Genomic DNA, 22,247 nt, shown 5'->3' on the forward strand with positions numbered 1-22,247 from the left:
ACGATTAATGATAAGAAATTAAATAAGGCAATTCAATCTCATTATTAGAGAACAGCAAACAAGGTAACAGCAGGAGCTAGTAAATTCCCACTGATTTGGTTAGGAATACTTTATGATCTATGCTGCTTAGGGCATTAAGACCTACCTGGGAAGGAATGCTCCCCTCCAGCAGAAGGGGGGGGCAGTGTTCTGTATATGAACAAAACCTTTTACTTTTTTTTTTTTTAATTTCATCATTATCTCAAAACTTAAAGGGACAAGTAGTAACTCAATACAGGTGTGTGTAACTCTCATGCAGCATCAGTTTAACTAAAACTGGGTTCTTGCACAGCTTCTGAACTTTCTCTAAGTGTTTCCCCAGGACCAAATGCAGAGAGAAAAATGCATTGAAAAATCACAAGTCAGATTAGAATACAAGAACTAACAGAACACTCTGGTGTTCAAGTATTTGCTACTACTTTTAACGCGCTACAAGGGCTCCAGTCCTGTGTTACGTCTTTCTCAAACCAGTTCCTGACAGACAAATGACCTTGTGATATCTGACCTTCCTTTGATCAGTGTCTGAAAAACTGTGATGGAAGCACATCTTGATCACAGTAAATGGGCATGCTGCCACAGTATGGCTACACTTCAAATAAGCCAGGTATTGTTCTCTACACCACAGCCATAACTACTCACATAAGGGCTATTCTGACCTAGAGAAAGTACCTCAATAGAAACTGATTGTGATTTCCTAGGGAGCTTTTTATCCTCACAAACCTTTAAGCCATTACAGAAGCTGAAACCCTTTATTTGTGATGGCAGTTCTAAACCAGCCAGCACTCCCACTAATTTCAGTGAGGGTTTGCCTATGTGCTGGTATTGTAAATAATATTCAAACACCTTCGCTTTGAGAGAACCAATCTAAGTGTTGAGCATTGTGCCAATTTAAACTTACCTGTTACAATACAGGTAGATTTTAAGGACAGTTCAGACAAGCTGTAAATATTCTTTAGACAAAGACTAACAGACTACATAAAAACCCAGAGATTTTTCAGTAAAAGACTCCTGTGTGGAAGATTGACATACAGGAGCAATACACTAGGAGAACTCTAGAAGAAGCAAGAAAAGTGCTCATATTCCCAGCTGAAGTATTACACATAAGCCATATACAGCATCTCACCAATGAAGAAAACATTTTAAAACACAGACTCATTCAGCTCTGCTTTTCAGCAAAGGAATCATAAGTACCTACTTTAGTGATAGCTTGAGTTTTTACCTTTCCAGTCCTACTATCCCTGCAGAGCCTGCAGCGCACTCGCACACCAGGAGAACTTCCTGGTGTGGATCCCAGAGACCTCTGCCACGCTGCTGATGTGGCTGTGCTTGCAGAAGCTTCACCTAAAAGACATGCCTGCTGGGCCTGGGCTACTGAGGAGGCTTAAAGAAAGCAGCCTGGCTTAGGCTTCAAATGCACCACCTTTCCTAGCTCTCAGTCTCCATGCCTGCCAGCCAAGCAGGCTCTGTTTCTTGAATTCATCCAAAACACCAGCCAAACTCCCTCCTGAGATCTGTCGGAGTAAGACAGGAAAACCTGTGTACTTGAAGTGTTTAACTTAATGTGGCTTGTTTGACAGAAACAGGCAAGGGGACAGGCACACAAGCCAGTGAGAGAGCAGACTGAGGGAGGTGGTGATCTTCAGCAGGAAAGAAGAAACAAGCGCCTTAAAACAATTAGTTCCTCCTCTGCAGGGCTGGCAAATGATTTTCTTGTCAGGAAGCTATTCTGATATAAATCTGCACCAATACAAGAATATTTTCAGAGATGCTTTTCAGAGTCCAGTTCAAAGTGGTTGATTACAGGGAGCTTGATTTGCATGCACAAAAGAAAGGAATATCCCCTGCATAGTTTCTGAGAGATCCGGACATTTCGGGGGTAGAAGACAACAAGTTTGGGTTAGTGGTTTTAAACACATTATTTCCCCCTTCACAGACTTAATCAATCAACCCCATTCAGAGGTGCACTGATTGCAGGCAGAGCTTCCAAACATCTAGAAACTCTCTCTCTCTACTGCAAACAGCAGCAGCTTTGTTCCTTATAAATCAAACCAGCCTTACTGCTTATCTCTACCTGAAGGCAGAATAATCCCAGCTTTGGTAGCAAAATTATCCCTGCAGCAGCCAAACAAAACAAAGAAGAGTTTGATTTCAGGCAGAGAACCAAAAAAGTCTTCTGGACTCCATAATCAACAACATGTTCTATAACATCATTTAATCTAAAAGAGGAGAAAACCAGCCCAGGACAGACATAACCTATAAGTAAACGTATTTCGGTAAGAAAACATTAACCGTGATGCAGCACACTTAAAACTGCAGAAACACTAGAAGTTCTTATGCAGGTACTTAAACTGTTATAAGCTAGATTCTCTGCTCATTGTGGGAATCATGAAATATATCAGTGGGATGAAGTCTGACCAAATAGGCAGATAAGTAAGAACATCAAATTTACAATTTCTTAATATAGATACTTAACTTGATATTTGCAGTGACTGAATATTTGCAGCCTCACTGAATATTAATGGAATAGTAAAAGAGTTAAACATCTGCATATTTATCAGAATTAGCTCTATATTTTTAGCAATAAACCAAGTGGATTAATGATTTTTCAATTATAATCTCTTCAGTACATATATTTATAGATGTTGGTTTTCTTTTGTTGAGGTAGAATCTCAGCTCTTGTTTTTCACTTCCCCAGTTCTCCATAAAATCATAGCATGTTCTTTTCCACTAGGGTCTGTAAGGCAGAGTGCCCCTACCTCCCTGGATCTCAGGAGGGAGAATCAGGACATGGTAGAAAATTTTGTCTCTTCAAAATACTAATTCTCTTGTTCAGGGTTCAGAGAGCCCTCAAAGCACTGAGTAAACAGCTCTTGATCTTGTAGACTGGCAATCAAAGCAAGGCTTAGAGCAATTTTATCAGCCATGCAACATCAGAACTGGAGCATGGTTTCCTCATGGTAAGAGCAGAAAAGCTATAACCAGCCCTTACTCTGAAACTCAACTGAGGTGCTACTGTGTGTAAGAGAGACAAGTCACCTTAGGCCTCTTGGACGGGGGCTCTGAACAACCTGATCTAGTTGAAGATATCTTTGCTCATTGTGGGGGTGTTGGACTAAGTGACCTTTAGAGGTCCCTTCCAACCCAAACCACCCTACGATTCTGTAATTCTGTAAATATACATACAAAGATCTTCCGGGGCACCAGGGACAAATCCAGCCATGGATTCATAAAGCTCTTCATCAGATCCAGGATTCAAGGAACATTTCATTAACAGATCAGTGGACAGATGAGCCATAGACTCATAAACAGATTCATCCTCCTCGCCTTGCATGAGCTCTTCCTTAATGTGGCTCTTCAGCATATCTGCAGTTTCCTGCAGAGAAAAGAGGGCAAGAAAAAAGAATCCAACACATTCAAGTCTCATTTAAATAAAGAAACTGGAGAATCAAAGCAAGCTAAAGATATCTCACTCTCCCTTGACTGATGGAAAAAACCTTCTAAAAGTAGGCATTCCCAATGACTAAGACTTCTCAGAGGAATTAAATCCCCACTACAGCTGTCTGGGCCCTGCCTTCAAGATCTATGTTGTATTAATAGGTAATGAAGGTGAGAAACAAGTTGGTGCTGACACACTCTGACTACTGATTACAGCCTCTCCTCCCCTCACTTTCTTGTCCTACCTCATGTCCGTAAACTCCTAGAACACAAGCAAAGCTTATTCTAAAAATACAAATGCTTGTCAAATGCTATTTTGGGGTAAGCATAACTGACCAGAAGGGGGAAAGCTTGCCACATGTGGAACACTTACAAGAAAGCAAAGTTTTAGCTTTGATGTAGATTCAGTTTCAGTTTCTTGCCATTAGCAGCAGCACATTCACACCCAGAGTGGGAGTACACAGACCCCTTTCTGTGAGATTAACAGGAAACCTCACAGCACGCAGCTGTTCATGTAATACAGGCAACTTTCAATTCACAGGACAGCAGAACCCTTTTCTCACATATTTGCAACATGGGGCAGGGTGGGGGGTTGGGGCGGTGAGCAGATCTTCACCAAACCATGCAAGGGAGCAAAATATAAAGCTTCGTCCCAGCCCCCTCCTCAAGCTCCAACTATGTCACAAGCACAACCACCTTAACCAGTTGCAGAACTGCAAGATATTCTTCCATCCACAACAGCTACCTCACGGGCCTTCAGTCCACACGACATGTGTGTCAAAACTGTCTACACTTCTTCCCTCCACAGTCAAAACAGGTCAGGCAGGTAGCTCATTTGATGTGTTAGAGAGGTGCAGAGGAACTTCTGACAGAGAGAAAATTAGGTGAGTAAAGAGGTTTACTGGAATTTTCAGATGCCCATACTAGTAGTACTTCTAGCCACTACCCTGCAGTGGACACACAGGTGCAGATCATTTGTGTGCTCTGGTACTAAGCTGCACTAGCCAGATGGTCAGTAGCAGGATCTACTCTCAACATAGGTCTGTCACTGTGCTGGTGGAGAGGAGAACACGGGAGAAGCAGAGTACTGCCCTAAGATGTTGGAAAGGCTTCCTAAGCATCTCTCGCTTACCTAATGCAAAGATTTTAGTTACACAATTTACAGTTTCTGCATCCCTCCTGATCTCAGAACAGGGAATGGCATTTATTTAGCTCTAGTGTATAATGCTAGGTTCATGCTTATTTCAAGAAGCAAGCCCCAAGTTGCCTGGTGCAGCTGGAGTCAGGTCCATCCCGACATGTCAAAGTGCCATTTTCTGGGAATGGGGCTAGCTCAAAGAGAAGTGAATTGGGCTCCCAGACAGAACAAGTAGGAAACAGAAAGCTATCCTAATGCAGAAATGGAAGAAACAGATTTGGAGCAGGCAGACTACACAGATGAGCTGTGAATAAGCTAATAAGCAATCCAGACTGCACTATGACTAATCAGAGAGCACCCCAGATTGTACCTTCCCAAACATATTCTCTTCCCATATTAGTCCCTAAAGTAAGCAGGATGAAGGGGCTGTAGTTTTCCCAAGATCAGAAGTTAGAAGAGTACACCAGGCACCAACCACATCCCTGCAGAAACTTCATTAGAAGGATGGATAATAAAGGAACCCAGCGTGGTAGTCTCTGCTTCCATCTTATCTGCTGTGCAAAAGCCCCAAGAACTTCCTCAGCTCCAGAGATGCACCCAATCCTCCAGCCTGGAATCTTTCAGCACAGTTAAATGTCTGTCTTCTACACCCTACCATACCACACTGCAACCTTTATTAGCCCATCACTTCTGCTCCCACAACATCAAGTGCCAAGCTTGGTGCCACTGCCCACACTTGCGTGGGACAGCGCAGGACTGCTGCTTCCTCTTACCACATATTCATCAATGAACTGGCGGAGGTCCTTAAAGCCATGCTTTTCTGCAATAGTGTTTGGATAGTGGCCATACTTGTTGGCTACACTGTAGGCCTGCAGTGCTCCAGGGCATGTCAGCAGCAAGGCAGTGAGGTTCTTCAGCCCATATCTTGCAGAAAAGTGAAGCAGCGTTGGCAACTCCTCATCCCTCTGATCTGTGAGAAAAGGAACCTGTTAGAAACCAAGTTTCTCTCTAACAGCAACAGAGCCAGCAGGTAAGAAACCACGTTCCTAGCAAATACTCAGACCAAAGCAGATGTGAAAGCCCTGAAAAGTATAAATACATTTTCAAAATGGAACTAACCTTGCAGAAATCAACTGAAGTACCTAGTGCATCTCAAGGCTTAAGTCCTATGACCTCTAGTGGGGAATCTGGCACTGTACCAGTGAAACATATCTAGGATCACAGGTTTGCAAGGACCTCTTAGATCATTATTCCAGTAGGATAAAGCTGCTGTAAGGCAACCATGTCATGGTGCCTCACCAATCAAACTGCTTAGTGCCCACTGTGCACCTTAGAGCAGAGTCACAGGGTTGAGGGAAAAGGACTTGGCTGGGAAGAAATGCCATGTGGGACTGGAAGAAGAACAAGTGAAGAAAATATGAGAGACATTTTGGGGAGCATCATCTTTTCACTTTGGTTATGTTTGAAGGTGTCTACATAGCTGCATCTGTCGCAGCACAAGGAAGTGAGACTGGTGCATGTAATAAAAAAAGGTCACCTGACCCAAACAGCAATCCCCAATCTATAGGCATCATGAGAAACTGAGCTTCTTGACTGAGATCCAAGATTTTTGAGACAGCCTGTTCAGGTATCAGACACTCCAGTGTTAATGCACTCCAAGGTAAAACAACTGATCCAGATGAAGTTTAAAAAGAAAACAAAAATCTTTCATCTTACTTGTTGTCATATCTTCTTCTTCCAGCTGGTTTATTCCAAACAGGTGTAAGCCACTGGCAGGAATGTTCTTCTTCAGTGACTCAGTCAACAGTTTGTCCAGTTCTTCTATGCTGTATGGCACAATTTTAAAGGCCTGGAGATAAATGAAAAATTATTTTGTTTGGGGGAGACTGGAGATTCAGTTAAGGTGATATTTATAAAGTGTTTCATTATGTAGAGCATATCAGAAAATGGTAGACTGAAGGTAGAAATGTTCAGGTCAAGCAAAGGACATTAATAGCTTCCTGGTCCAGAAATAGAGTGTCACTAATCTGCGCAGATGAGAACCATACACTCCACAAGACGGAGTACAATGAGAAAGTCACTCATGCAACTGGAAGCACAGAAAACTGTTATTTCCTACTTCTTGACAGGTATAATCTTACTTTTGATACTGTTCCAATGAAGTGTCACTCCTGCTTTACGCATGAACTAGCTCATTTTTAATTGCTCTGGTGTACACTCTGGGTTTGGTTTTTGGACTGGTTCTTAACCAAAGACTGAGAAGCATGCCTGTTCCCAAATAGAGGCACAGCCCGGTACCAACTGCTCCACAACTTGAACTAAAAAGAAAGGGGAAGACAGTCTCTCCAGCCCCAGGTACACTGGTGACTAACAAAACTACTCTGTAGGCTTCCGCTACACGGTTGATAAGGGACGCGCAGGCAGGCAGCAAAGACAACACATCTGGAGAACTTGCTTGTGCAAGTTTTACCCCTCTAATAAGGTTCAGGTACCCCAGCAAAACATGAGAACCGAGGAGTGGCTTTAAAGAAATAAATGCTAAGAATAAACAAATAATTTTATGTTACTCTCCTTCATTCAGCTAGCATGAATCTTTGCTGCCTTTTCACATCTTCTCCAAGAACACTTAGATACAAATTTCCAAACAATTTATTTCTTTACTGTATTTTCTGTTATATCAGGTTCTGTCATCCCAGTCTTTTCAAGTCATCAGGGTGTAAATGTGAGTGTTGACTGACTGCAGTTTTTGTTAGTTCGATAGCCTGAGTCATGTTAGCCAGCTATTTGCTGCAGAGACAGAAAAAGCACCCAATGCTTTCGCTAAAAGGGGATATTAAGGTTAAGTGAAAATCCCTAAATAACCTTGCAATCCTTCATTTCAGAAGAGCTATTTCATGGCAAGCAGTTTTGCTTATGTCTACTTGTGTAGGCTCGGAAGGGCCAATTTCCAAAGCAGCTGTTTGCTGGAGTCATTACCTGGCACATGAACTGTACCGGGTTGGCTGCATTAGCCAACAGACTGCTGATTTCCTCCATGTCGGTGTGATAGGTGACACTTGCTGCTCCCACCATCAAATCCCCTGAATATATCTGCAGAGGCACTGTCCCAGAGGTTAAATCTGAAAAGAAAGAGAAGAAATCACTGTCAAAAGAAACAATGGGAATAGGTCTACATCACATACCTTGAGTTTGGAGATACTGCCAGCTAGATACCAAAACAGTTTCTGTTTTATTGAATTAATAAAGAGTAAGGAAAAAGGAGATTATGTTGGTCTGAACGCTAGGTAGGAAAGTACTTTGGAACTGCCTTATTCATAGTTACATCAATGCATATCACCTGTGACCTGCTAGGTCTTCTGCTAACAGTAGACTGGACCACTAATGTTAACATTACACCATCCCAAACTAGAAAGTCTCCCATCTCTCCACACCTGACTTCCTCTGGCACAGGCTCTAAAACATGCCATAAAATACGAGAGCTGGGGAAGGAGAGGAGAAAAAACAGAAATTCACTAGGGGGTTTGCAACCCCTGTCAGCTGTACTAGTCTCTGAATGAAATCAACTTAAAAGAATTCCAGCTTTGCAACTTGACCCATGCCTAGGATTTATCTCCTGCTTGCATCTTGGGAGCTTCTTGATGTTTTATTCAGTGTGCATTCATAGATCTGAACTTGCTCTTTCAAAACCAAATATTTTGAATCCCAGTGAAATTAATCTGCAAAACTTACATAGTTGTGCACTTCATCAATATGAAGGTCATGTTTATAATTCAAAGTGCAAGTTAGTTTCCAGGTCCATGTTTAAATTATAAATCTCAATTTAAGACAGATTAAGTTGAACATTTTTATGTGGGTGAGGTCACCTTCTTTAAATCAGTCCACCTCACTGAATTAATAGGAGTCGGTATAATGACTATTAATCTCTATTCTCAGATCTGCCACAATGACTCTTCAAGAGGACAGACCAAAGTAGATAGAATAAAATCATGCTGGGAAATTACTATCAATCTGTAAGGCTCAGAAATCTTGCCCCTAAAGTTTTGTGAACCTGACGTTTAGACAACCTACAGTTTTGTAAATATAAATATCTAGAGTGACAGAACATATGTAAATTGAAAGGTAAGCCAGGATAAATAGTTTCAGTTCTGATCACAGAGAGATCAACATTAAACACATGCTGTTACAGTCATGCAATTATTTACTGACACTTACCTTTCTCTTGGTGCCCTGCCAATACTAATGTGGTGGTGATTATAACATGCAGCTAAGTTCAAAGTGCTTTACAAGCTGCAAACTGCTCTCAGAACTCCCAGTAAGGTGTTTCTACACTGCAACCCTGCCACTGCTGAGGGGAAAACAGAGCCCGAGCAGAAGTCTATCTCAATTCCTCATCATAAAAGCATCACAAATGAGAATGCGAGTTCAATATTTCACAGCCCCAAATTCTCCTGTGCTGCAACCTTTACCCTTATCCCTCTGGAACTTTTCAGGACAAGCAGGCTGAGATAGGAAGAAGCAATGGGGTGAAGAGAGGAGGGAAATCTCAGCCCAGCTTACTTGGAGCCTCCACAGAGATTGTGTACTCATTCTCCATCTCAGCCAGCACACGCACAGACGATGCATTCTCTGGAGAGAATTCAACTTCAGTTTTCACTTCACCATCTAGTTTACATTTCATGATAATATAAACTGTTGTCTGCACCTAAGAGAAAAGGCATTACAACATGCACATTCATAACATAAGAACACTTTGTTAAGTTCCTTTTCTAGGGATTTTGTTGTCATTGCAACTAACAAATTTTCATCTGCCATTTTCATAGTCCTGAATATTTTTCATGAGCATCTTCCAGTCATGAAGTAACTGGGCAGCTGGCTTCTGTTACAGTTTGCACCAGCATAGATACATGCATGAAGGTGATAAAACTTCAGACTTATCAACTAGATTTATAAACTGACTAAAGCCAGATTTATAATACTATTTAGTTTCAACTCTATCACTCTCTTCCCTCAAGCAGCACAGCCCCATTCTAAACAGAAAAAAGGAATAAACTTTCAGTATGAGGGGATGCTATACTAAAAAATGCTGGTTTTCAGATGGAAAGCCATGATCCAAGCTATTTGGAGTCACTTGCAGGACATGCACCAGAATTGTCATGTTAACTCTACAGCCTGGATGCAGTCTAACTGGCTCATTACAATCACTTTACTCCACTTGCCACCCCTAAATCTCGCTAGAATGTAAGATGGGAAGTCAAGAGTGTGAACCTGCCTCACAGCACACAAGGCAAACAGCAATGTTAATGAGACGTTCTGTCAATAATTGACATTGCAGCCTAGACAACAGTGGGCACTGCATGGTGTCAGGCTATTTCTGGGCCCAGGGCACTGAGCTCATGAAACAGACATTGAGGACAGCAGGCTGAGAGGGAAGGTGACAGAAAAGGAATTAGGGACTAATTCCCAGGCCTGTAAAGCTGTCCATTACTGAGCAGTATAACGGGTTGCACAAGCCCACAGTAACAATGTAGCCCAAGGAGGTGACATACAGTACCCCACAACGTATGCGGTCAGGCTGCACCACCGGATGGTCCCCAGTGCTCTTGGATGATCCGTGTCCTTCGCTCATGGCAAGTCTGTGGGGGTAAACTGGGTTCTTCTCGTCTTCCGTTTCTGTATCAGTCACAGAGTCACAGCCTGAGTCTAAAAGAAAGCATACAGAGTTCTGTTACATCACTCCCCTTTGCTGAAAATGCATATCACGCACATCCATTCTGAAAAACAGCCAGGGAAATGGTGGGGTGAAACTTGCTATTCTTCTCAAAGTAATGCTTAGAAAAGGGGATCTAGTCAAAGAAAGGGAAACTACAGAGCTTCCTCTTTTATTTCTTTATGTGGAGAACACCCACAAAGACACAAAAGTGCTGGACTAGCACTGAATATGCTTACAAAACAAAAAACAATGCCACTAGTTGCTGAGATGGATAGTTCCTTCTCACATTAGATAGGGAAACTAGTATGTCAATATCTAATATAAGAATGATTGGCAACTGGACTCATCTGACTCCAGCTGAACTTTGAGTACATTGTAGGATGGGCAGCAGCCTTTAGTCTTCCTCTCCAAAAGCAAATGAAGAAAACCAACTTTTATTTCATTTCAGTAGCATCTTTAGTTTTCTGGATCCTGCTTATGTTGCTCACCCCAACTCCCAAGTTCATTACTGTGTCACCAAAATACACCATGAAGCAGTAGTTTGAAGGGATCCTGTTCTTCAAGCAAGAAAGATAAGCTCCTGTACCCATACAACAGTGAAACTGAAACCCAGAGCCTTTGTGTTGAAGAATAACAGTACTCTACCCAAACAGTCCCAGGAGTAGAAGTAAATGCATGTAACCCTACAATCTGCGTGTACAAAACAATGTTCTCATTCTTGTTTCCCAGTAATAGCATGGATATTGATGGAAGAGCAAACTGAAATTATATCACTGGCTGCAAAAAAAAGCCTAGCAAGAATTAAAATAGATTACAGGCCTCCTACCCCTGCTAGGAAACACTTTTCCCAGCTAGAGAAAGGAAACAGACAATTTTGTATCTACTTAGTAGAGAGCACTTTCTTATCTAGTTTCTACCTCTTGATTCACATGATTCACACTGTTTTTCCCCCCTCCCAAAACATCTGGTGAAAATCACTGATTTCCCCTTGCCAGAAGACTAGCATGAAATCTTGAAACTCTATCTGCCATGGCCAAAATTTTTAAACCCTGCCAAAATGTGGAACAGTCAAGGACTTCAGACAACATTTTGAAAGTTATTTGTTATTGACTACTTACTGTAAAACACATCTGTGAAGAGCAGTACAAATTATTTACTAGATGAAAGCTCAAATTTGGACTGGCAGGGGTTTTATATTAGTAAAAAATGCTCTATTTAAAATGCTCAGTCCTGATAAGACCTAAGCGATCAACCACACTGTCTAATCTGTGGCATCCATACAGCAAAGTTGCCAACAGTCCAGGTTTTACTCAGAATCCCCCAACCTCTGGGTACATTAAGTTTCCACAAAACAAGAGAGTCAAAGTTATTAAAGCGGGCTTATATTGGGAGTTCATGGCCTGCTAGTTTCAAACAGTGAAACTAGAAGCCAGGTAGGAATTTAAATCTAGACTACTTCATTATTATAATTACCAAAGACTTAAACTTAGGTCATTTGAAATTCTTTGTCATGTACTTCTAAATTTTTTTTCTATACATTTAAATGGGATTTTATGAATTATACAAACGCAACTTTGCTTTCAGGAGACAGTCTTTAAGCCACAAAATTTTAGCAAATCATTCAGCTGACATTTTTTTCACAAACAGTGGTGTATATATGCTTAACTTTAAGTATGTGAATCACTCCACATAGCAAGGAAACCTACTCACATGAGTACAAGTAGATTGTTGCTTTGATGGTTGCTGCAGAAAGAGTAAAGCAAAAAATCTGCAGCTCAGCTCTATAAAGTTCAAATAAGGCATCACCGCCAACATCAACATTTCTTGAAACAAACCTAGTACAGTACATGTAATTTAGCAAACAGATTTTAAAACTGCACCAACATAAATACACAGATTTGACTAAGAAACGACTTTGACACAAGCCTATAAACTGAAGGTGGTCTTTTTGGATTTTTAGACAGTGGTACTAAGTATTACAGAAAACAGACTGAGGTTTTAAATTCCTTAACTCAATATTTTAATTGATACTGTCCAAAGTCATCAGCTGCAAGAGGCAGACTCCAGTTTTGGGAACCCTTCTCTTACAAAAAGGTGGCTACTCCCACCTGGGAGTGTGACACTGCCCAGCTGCACAGTAGAAAATAAAGCACTGGTCCCACGTCAGGCGTTTGGCACATGCAGAGCAAGGCACCAGGTCTTTTGGGGAGGAGGAGAAGAGGCAACTGTGACCAGAAGTCTCTCTAATCTCTGTTGTTTTTTTCCCAACATGACTACCTCAGAAAGACTAAGCTCATTGCAGATGAGAGCAAATGATGACCAAATTGCAGCAAAGCATTAATGTTCCTGTAACACATGCACAAGCTGACAGTGGCCAGCATCCTGACACTGAGGGCATCATTCCCACCCCAATATGGAACCATTAGTGTGGTAATTTGTACCTCACTTGCCCACCACATGGTCTGTTTCAGAGGAAAATGAAACCTAAAGCTATGGATCTCAGCTACAACATCTACAGTAAGCAAGGATAATAGGCAAGCAAAGACAGAACGAGCCCCCTGGTCTTTCTGTTTTACTGATGTTATTTGATATTAGAGACAAATTAACAGATAAGACTTTTTAAGAAGTTCGGACATTGCCTGGTCCTGTTTTGCACTTCCGCATTCTCATAACAGAGTTGAGTGCCCGGAGGTGATATGTAAGAACAGAGCTGTTAGGTAATATGGGAAGAAGCAAGCAATGTTAATCAGTAACTGGATTAACAGCTGACGCAACAGGCACTCAGAGTTTCGGGTATTAATTATTCATCTGTTTTTTCATTCAGAAAATTCTGAAATTGCAAATTACCAACTTCTCACATAAGCGGTGAAGTAATGCTACAGTCATCTTGCAAGTTCTAGTGATGGGCTTCTGACTTGTGAACATGCAAGTACTAGAAGAGGAAAGCATCCCATTACATTCTATATATCCATGCTCTAAAGATACTTGAGTAATGGCAACTCACTTGCATATACAGATTCCAGAATTATATAATCATAATGATACTACAATTTTATGATTCTCTGATACCCAGGCTAGAGAGTCCACCACTGAGGAGATGAACAGAATCATTAGAAAACTAAGTGAATACCTGAATTGAGCTTCTCCATGAGCAGCTGCTGTAGTCAACAGTTTGTGGTATAAAGGGCTCTGTCTTGACTGGGGGGCCTTTCTGTTCCCCTTTAAATTAAGGCTACCTCAGGCCACACTTGAGTCTGTGAAATACTTGTGAGAACGGCAGCAAGGGGAGGAGATGCGGTCCAAGAAACGCAACCACATTTCCCCTTGAAGAACATGCCCCCCTCCACGAAGCGTCAGCAGCTGTGCCGCAGAGAGCAGCCTCATGCCAGCCCCGTCTCGCCTGCCCTGCCAGGCTCCCTGCACAGCTGCCCTGCAGAAACTCACCCCCGGGAAAAACCCAGGGAAAACACAGGCACGGCCTCGTGCTTCATGAGCCATTAGGCAGCTTTAGAAACCAAAGTGAAGCAGCCAGTTATTTTGACCTGTGGCTGTACAGCACACACAGCTTGCTCTGTCATCCATTTCCTCCTTGCGAAGCCCATGGGCTATCGGCGTGGAGCCGGCAGCTGTGGTTTCTCAGAAGTCAGCCCTTGCACCACAGGACACACGAATGCTCGGAAAGAGTCAGCAGCCTGTCCTGACCACTCTGTCATCCAGATATTAATGGAAATGGCAAGAACTGGGCCACAGCTTGAACATATAGTTTCTGCATGTGTATATTACCCCCTCACTGCCATCTTGTGAACACTCCATTCATTGATCAGTTCATCAATCAAGAAAACTAGCCTTCACGAGGTGGCAGACGAGGGAAGGCCCTCAAAGAGAGCTTCTGCTGTCACCTGAAGCTTGCAACTGGCCAGCCTCCTTTTCCAAGTGCAAACAAGGACATTAAGTCTCCCAGAGCAACAAAAGGTTGTCATGCCAACGTCCAAGCCCTGCTTTACCAAGGAGATACGGGCTCAGCAGCGAAACATCTTGTAATAATCCCTCAAGACTGGGCTATGCTGTAGCAACATTTCCCCTTTCAACCAAGCGGAGAGAACCAAGCACAAAAGCAGCAGGTAAACAGAGAAAAAATACAGGAAAAAGTAAGATTTTGTGAAATTGTCCATATAGAACAAATAAAGTATGGGACATCTCCCCTTCAAACCTCTTATTCAAACAGCTCATCTACAAGCATAGCACCTAAAACCAGATTTTCAGTTCTGCAAAGAAAGTGGTTACATTTCATTTGTCCTTGGAAGTTACAATAAACTAGTTCTCATTCTCCATCAAGGAAACAAGCTGTATTTTACTATGACAAGTTTTGCTTGAGCTGGTGTGCATACACACACTTGTGCCTCTCTTAGGGACGTTGTATACTTACAAAGAACACAAGTGGGTTATTAAGAGACCTGTTGACAGGACCACTGTTTCAGCAAATTGTAAAAAGCCAGAAGGCAAGCCGCATTGACCTTTGTAACCTAATAAGACAATATCTATCCCTCATACTCAAAAACATACCTAACTCCACAGTTCCTCTATAAATAGCATCTCATCCAAACTTTAGGACCATTTTTTTTGTTATGTTTTATATCTACAGACATGTAACTGAAAGAAGAAAAATGTCTTTGCAGCAGGTTTTCGTGATCTTCATTAAAATCTAACTCAAGTGAATGAATCTGTTCACTTTCTTGGATCAGTGTTCCCAAATTCTGCTTCCAAGTTATTTTTTAACTCCATCTTCGAAACACAAAGTATTTGGAGAAAGCTGAGTCACCAAAAGTTGTTTACAATGCCAAGGGCAACTTCATGTCACTCCTGTAAATACTGGAAGGTAGGGAGGAGAAAGTGGCCAACAAATACCCTACTTGGGTTTCAGGAACAGGAAACTCAGCGCATAGTTTTGAGAACGTGAGGTAAATAACAAAGTCTGAAAAGCCACAAGAGTGGAAAGGACACAGAAGAGAAAGCAAAGAGAAAAAATATGAAAAATACCAGGCGCTAGAAAACAGTGATAAAATAAACACCTCAAGCAGGTGGGGAATTGGCAGAGAACAGGAAGGTAACCCACAGGATCAAAGATGCTTCTGTGGGAATATTCCAGTTTAGGGACAAATGTCACCAGTAACTTTCAGTTGCCTGCTTAAGCTGGGCTCAGTTTTGAATTATTCCTGGCACTCCTTATTAATGTGAAATTAAAAGTGGGACTGAGGAGGCAAGGTCATCTGCAAAGCAACTGTGATCAGACTGATGCATATAACCACTCCACCTCACATGACATTTCCTGATGCACAAAAGCACAGGTAGGAATCCCAGATGGAATTCCTTCCTGCATTAGGAACAGATGGAAATGGGAAATAGATTAACACACCTCTGCAATTCTTGTCATGGATACAGTGCCACAGAGGTAACAGCTGGGAAACAGCCTACCACACATCATCTGCCCCAGCCACGTTCCTCAGCCTCCTGCACCTTGACTGCAGATGATGACTGGATGAGCTCTTATAGTTCAGACTGTGGTCACTGGTCTGCAGCCCCTCCTCAGTAGCTGCAGAAGGTGCACTCTTGGTCTGTAGTGCTACAGGTTGCAAAAAACATCATCCACAAAGGTCTATGCACAGGATAGTTTCAGAGAACCTCAGCAGTTTCCCCAGGATGACAAGGCAACACTCAGTAATTCTATCACAGGCTAAAGAGGAAATTACAATTCGTGACATCCTGAAAAACTATTTCAAATATACAGCTCTTGCTCATTCACTAGCAGCCCTGAGCTGAGAACAGTACTTTTAATGTAAAGAATAGGATGCACCTGAAAAAACAGTGACTCTTAGAGCTGTAACATGCAAGACCTCAGGAAAAGCAGGCAGTCTGAATCCAGCATGGGTTTGCCTCCAGACCCAGTAACAGACACATGTTCCCTAAATGCAGACCCCTTCAAATACCGTTCTGAGATTATGCCAAATTATGCTCTTAGAAACCTCATCAGATGACCTAGCACAGTCCTAGAGAAGAAATGTCATCTTCCATTACCTAATAAAGCACATGAGTACCAATACAGCCCTTAGAGTGCTATTACTTGTCCAGAAAAGACTTTGTTTCAGCTCAGATGCACACCTCACTCCAGAGGGTTATCCTGGCTTAGTGAGTCTGCTGAGCTGCAAAAAATCATATCTGTGCATCCATGGGAGCATATACAACAGAAAGAGCTATAGCAGTTTAAAATACAACTACACCCATCACAGCCCTCTTTCCCCTTCCTGTCTTTATTTTCACCAGAGGCCATGGCAGATGCAGCAGAACCAGCAAAAAAAGAACACGTTTGGCTGTATCAGTGAGACACAGGATCAGGATCTCTGCTTCAGCAGCTGACAGCGGGGGTGTAATCTGAGCTGCCGGTCCCTGAACTCCAGGATGAGGAAGAACATTTACACATTTCACTCATATCTACTGCAAATAGAGTAGGTGTAAACTCAGGGGTAAAATGCAGAGTCCCCCTTATAACACAGAGATAACCCAGTTTATCTGACCATGTCTATAGTGTGCTACAAATGCAAAGTATTTAGCCTGTAGCTCTTTCACTAAGGTTCAAGCAATCATATACCACACTATGCCTGCCTCAAGCTAAAAGCATGCCTGGCTATTGTGGTTGAGAAACTGCAAGCCAACTCATTACAGTTCTTTGAACTCTCAGCCCAAGGGTCTCACCAAGCCTAGTGGTCAATTTGTGATAGGATTAAGTGTATAAACCTAAAGAGCTAGCTGGTGTGCATGGGACAAGAACAGAGACAAGGAAGAGCTTACAAGGAAGATGCAGTGCTCTGGCCACCCAGACAACAGACACTGTGTATGACCAAAATCTCAAGAAAGACAGGCTGGAACAGTTCACTTCAACAACCTGTGCCAAGAGGTGACAACACATACTGAAAAAGCATATGCATGGTTGATGATTATTGAGGGTGCCAAGAATCACCTTATATCCACCTCTGATTCAAGTCTTCCAAAGCAAGCACATGCAAGAAACACAAACATCCAACTTGCTGATCAATTCTCTCTTCCCCCTTGCAGTATCCCCTTGCTTCAATTTAAGCACAACGCATAACACTTGACACAACAGAAAAGACTGTCCACATAGCTGGAATTCAACCAAGAGAGCAGGGTAGCTGCTTTGGAAACATCCCACCAGAAGATCACTGTTTGCCTGAAGGTATGGCTCTACAAGTTGCTTCAGTAGATCTAAGGTCACATCACTACTGAAAAGGCAATCCCGCCCTGTCCCTCCTTCAGTTAGTCTCCTTGGAACATCACCTTGCAGTCCAATGCCACACCAGATCACCCAGCCAGATGAAGGGTGGCAAATGAGGTAGACCACTCTCTTCTGCAGCAGTCCATGCTAAGGCCAGCCTATGCCACTGATGAAACTTCCCCGTGGGAAGTTCAAGATCCACTGTTAATCTCAAGTTGCTTTTGAAAAAAGCCTAGAAAGTTTTCTATGGTACTATCAAACAGCCGTGAAAATCCTAGAAAATACAATCCTAGAAGCAAAACAACTCTCCAAGTGCACAACACAGGTCTTTGAAACAACCTGAAATCTGCTACACACATCTCTTCAGACCTGCTCTGTAAAACATCTTTGGTTTGACCACACACTCCTGCAAAGATTTTGCAGAAACTACTTCAGCTGTTCCAAACTTGGAAGAAGCCATCAGTGATGGTTACTGGGCTCTTATCTTAAGCAGGTGTTTTAAAGCCTTGCCATTCACATTGGCAGATATTTAGAATTTGGCTTAATCACTTGGGAAAATTATTAGAACTAAAAGCTACAGAGAAATATTATCAGTATTTGTGACATGCATGAAGTCTGTTATAGCCTGACCCTTCCTAACCACATCAGCTCCTGTACTTTACTGGTTCTGGGCTATCATTTCTTTGTGTCTGTCTAGAAAGCTAGTATGTTAGCACTGCTTGAATCTCATACTGCCATGAAGTATTGCTTCCAATGTGCATAAACCAGGACTTTAAGAAGTACCTAGATGACAAACAATGCACCCATACTGCAGCTGGGAAGACTATTTCAACTGTTCAATCCCTTTTGCTACAGATGGATAAGGACATTCATGCATTTCTCTCAGTGTCACTCAGGGGCTTAAAGTTTCTCTGATTGCTTTAACTAGCTCTCTGAAGTCTCTGTGCTTCCAACGTCAATCATTTTTATAACAATACTAGTATCTGTAAGGAAGGACATGCTACCAGACCTTAATTCCTGGTCCAAGAGCGTCACAATTTCCTCTCTTTGACAGGCAGTGAGAACCAGCCCAACTGCAGAGCTCCCATGTAACAAAGCAGACTCCTGTTGCACCCAGAGGGCTGACTAATACCTCACCCGTTTGTCTTCAAAGAGCAGGGTTAAAGAAGCATATCTTCTGTTTCAACACAATATAACAGAGAAAAATACAGTTTTAAGAATTCACTTAACCTTGCCCCTCCAAAAAAGGGGGAAAAAAAAAGAGCAAGGGAGGGAGGGAAGACTGCAGTACAGCAGACAATCATGCTGCCTCATTTGTTCAAAGCCACTCCAATAAACTGATAGAAATAAATGCTAGACATAATTCTCAGAGACAGGGGTACTCAGAACATATTCCTTCACAGAGCACCAAGAGCCAGAAGTAAACACCAAATGGTCCCCAGCTTCACATTTCTCTGTCCCTTTAGGTCTGTACATCAATTCCCATTCCTTCCTACCTCTAACTTGCTTCCTTTACTACGCTTCTGATATCCAAACAGACTCTGAAGATGCAAGCAGGGATCACAAACTTGGCACAGGCATTCACATCCAATCTTCGGTTTCTAGAACCTAAGGGCCAAAATGGATCTTGCAGAAAATGGCAATTGTATGCACGGGACTGGAAACTCTTTGGGAACATTGTGAGGGTGTGGGACCACCACATGAGAGCTTGAAGAGATCAACTGGCAAGGCAAATGCAATACTAGGATCTCATACAGACAAGAGACTCCAGCAGGGCTAGAGTAACACTGTAGTGAGAGCTGCATGAACCCGGGCCTGCTCACAAGCTGGAGCCTCAGAGATACAGCTTTATCTCTCTAGCAACAGAACAGGTCCCAAAGAACCATCTTCTGTAAGGCAAAAGATTAAGGAGGTGGTTTCATAAAGGTATTGATCTGACATAGCTTCATGATCCTTTTCTAAAAAGATGACCAGGGATGTCAAATTAACTCACACAAGTCTTTTTTGCTGCATTAGTTCCAGGATATATCTTTTAAGGGAGTGGCTTAACATTCCCATAAAGTACTTGGCCATGTCATGCCTCTTTCTAACAGGATTTCTTTCTGCATCCAATATTTCTCAATGGCCATGCTTTATGAAACTTAACAAGCAGCACAGGAAAGAGCTGCTACACCACTCAGAGCTTGTTCTGCCTCCACATGCAAGAGCAAACTCCACAGGCACTGGAAATCATACTACAACACTCCCTCTCACAGGAACATGTTCCTGTACAGGGCAGAATGGACCTGTGGGGAAGGAGGTTGCAGTTCACAGCACCCCCTTCACTACTGCCCCATCTGCAAGTCTCAGTATTAGTCTGACAGAGCAGTCCTGACTGAAGTGCTACCTACCAGAAACAGACACAGCACAACAGATACAGTAGCTGCTACTGTCAGGGCAATAGTTACCAATGCCCAGTACAAAGCACCCGCACCTCAGTGAATTGTTGTAGTAGCCACCTGAGATAATATCACCACTGTCCTATACTAAAGTGTGCAGATCTGTCACTGTCTGGTGGCTTTTGTGGTTTCTACTGAAAAGTTGCCATTAAAAGTATGCAATGTGAGTTAGCTTATTTTTAATGGGAGAAAAGAAAGGAAAGAGTGTTCAAATTTATCCACAAAAGCCACAGGCTATTATTCTAGGTTATGGCACTCGCTTTGTCATTTCTCAGGACATCTCACATACCAGATAACACTGTATTTCACTGTACTCATGTCCCGAAATAGTTACACAGTAAATCAGAAGGTTGTAAGTTCATCAAGGCCTAACATGGAGCTTGTTTGAGCAATCAAATGAACAAACTCTGATACCCTTCCACAGAAACACTATTGGCCAATGAGCTACACCAGGAAAAAAAACCTGCCTTCGGTAGAAATCTTGAGATACATAATAGGAATTCATTTATCATCAATGAACAGATCATTTATCATTAACTCCAAAGTAATGGGAGAGCAGCTCCTGCCCAACTTACAAATTCATTGTGAATTTAGAGCTCTACCCCTAAATGGCAGTTATAAGCAAAAGTTAGCAATCAAATAATTACAGAAGTGTCAGGCTGAACTGAATCTCTTGCATTTTACCACTTCATCCCCCTGGGTTGAGACACACGTGATAACATCTTACACATCTGTCCAACCTGACCTCAAACTCCGAGTAGCCTATTCCAAGGTTACTTTGTCTTTACAGCTTAAGTCCAGCACAGGACCACAAATATGATTAAGGGACCACAGCATATTTCATACAGGTAGAGGCTGCAAGAGCTGGAACTCTTCAGCCTTGAGAAGACTGAGGGGACCCTTCAATTTTTACCTGATTGGAGGGAATGAAAAGGAGGGAGCCAGATGTTCCTCTGTAGTGCCCACTGACAAGACATGAGGCAATAGACACAAAGTGAAACACATAAAACCCCATCTGAACAGAAGAAAACACTTTGTTAGGTTGTTCAGGTAGATTGCAAAGTGTCCACCTGCAGAGACATTCAAAACCTCACTGGATATGGTCTTCGGCAATCTGATTTATCTGACCATGTCTCAGTACGGAGGTTGGACTAGATTATGTCAAGAGGTCCCTTACAACCTGAACAATTCTGTGATGCGCTCTCAAGTTTCACTCATGGTTTTACCAGTGCAACCGAAGAAAGCCAAAAAGTTAATTCAATTCCTTAACATGTACAGGAGGGAGAATGATAACAGCTTCTGCTGTTTCTGTTATACCATTTTCCTCCCAAAGGCTCGCTGCCTTGGTCTTTGGCATTTCTCAATGAGCCCCTCACTAAGTGGAGTAACATTCCAGCTCTTCCTCACCTACAGGGCTCCAGCAAAATTCTCATCCTCTGTCTAACTGCCTGCTCTCCTCCATATTCACATGCTTCCTTACACCCATTCCTTTACCTTCCTATTTTGCAAGAAGTTTGCTGGTACGAGTCTTTCTTTCTTGTCCATTTCATTGCATGAGAACTCAGCTCAGCCAAGTCCACACTCTGTGTTCAGCAGCACGGTTCACAGCTGCCATTACATCCAGTTATCACCTTAGCAATGTCAGCTTCCCTGAGTTTTTTCCCTGAAAGAGTTTGCTTGGGAACAGGAAGTTCAAAGCCACTGATTAATTAGTAAATGCTTTGGAAACACCAACCTTTAAGGCAGGAAATTTGAAATTTTTCAAGACAACACAGGTAGGGGATGAAATAAATCGGAGAAGTTGAAATGTTCATAATACAAAGCAGATGTCAACTGAGCTTTGAGAACACAGGAGGAAGAGAAAGGTCAGTGACTCCCAGCTGAGCAACACACACAGCACAGCATGGTGTGGTATCACAAGCCAGACAAGAGAGCTTAAGCAGCAGGCTTGTACAGTGCCATCCTGAGCATTTCCATGTCCTTAGTACAGTTATTGCACAGCCGGAAAAACTTTCCCATCAATAACAGGAGCACCTGCAAACAGAAACTTTCATGATCTCTGTAGTTTGCCAGGACTGAAAAATTGTTAAAGTAAAAATGGCACATCTACAAGAAAGCAAGAGTCAGTGTCAGCACAGTTAGTTCTCAATAAGGCTAGATAAATACTTCCTCATTTCTGAATTTGTACCAAACTAATAAAAA

The 22,247-nt window shown here is 42.3% G+C and overlaps 1 protein-coding gene across 2 annotated transcripts in view; it reads right to left on the minus strand.

The window, feature by feature from the left end:
* The window catches only part of PIK3AP1 (phosphoinositide-3-kinase adaptor protein 1), a 43,822-nt gene that overhangs the window by 11,945 nt on the left and 9,630 nt on the right, over nucleotides 1-22,247 (minus strand). Inside the window, exons 1-7 of one of the 2 annotated variants that reach the window (XM_082052789.1) lie at nucleotides 13,453-13,581; nucleotides 10,164-10,312; nucleotides 9,170-9,314; nucleotides 7,589-7,731; nucleotides 6,329-6,461; nucleotides 5,386-5,582; nucleotides 3,223-3,412 (exon numbers count right to left, since the gene is read on the minus strand). In XM_082052789.1, the coding sequence (XP_081908915.1) occupies nucleotides 3,223-3,412; nucleotides 5,386-5,582; nucleotides 6,329-6,461; nucleotides 7,589-7,731; nucleotides 9,170-9,314; nucleotides 10,164-10,312; nucleotides 13,453-13,471 (976 nt within the window). In that variant the 5' untranslated portion in view covers nucleotides 13,472-13,581. Of the gene's footprint in view, nucleotides 1-3,222; nucleotides 3,413-5,385; nucleotides 5,583-6,328; nucleotides 6,462-7,588; nucleotides 7,732-9,169; nucleotides 9,315-10,163; nucleotides 10,313-13,452; nucleotides 13,582-22,247 lie in introns of those variants that run through there. The other variant, XM_082052788.1, reaches the window with a different exon arrangement.

This window comes from Streptopelia decaocto, assembly GCF_964273445.1.
Source record: "Streptopelia decaocto genome assembly, chromosome: 5".
NCBI lineage: Eukaryota > Metazoa > Chordata > Aves > Columbiformes > Columbidae > Streptopelia > Streptopelia decaocto.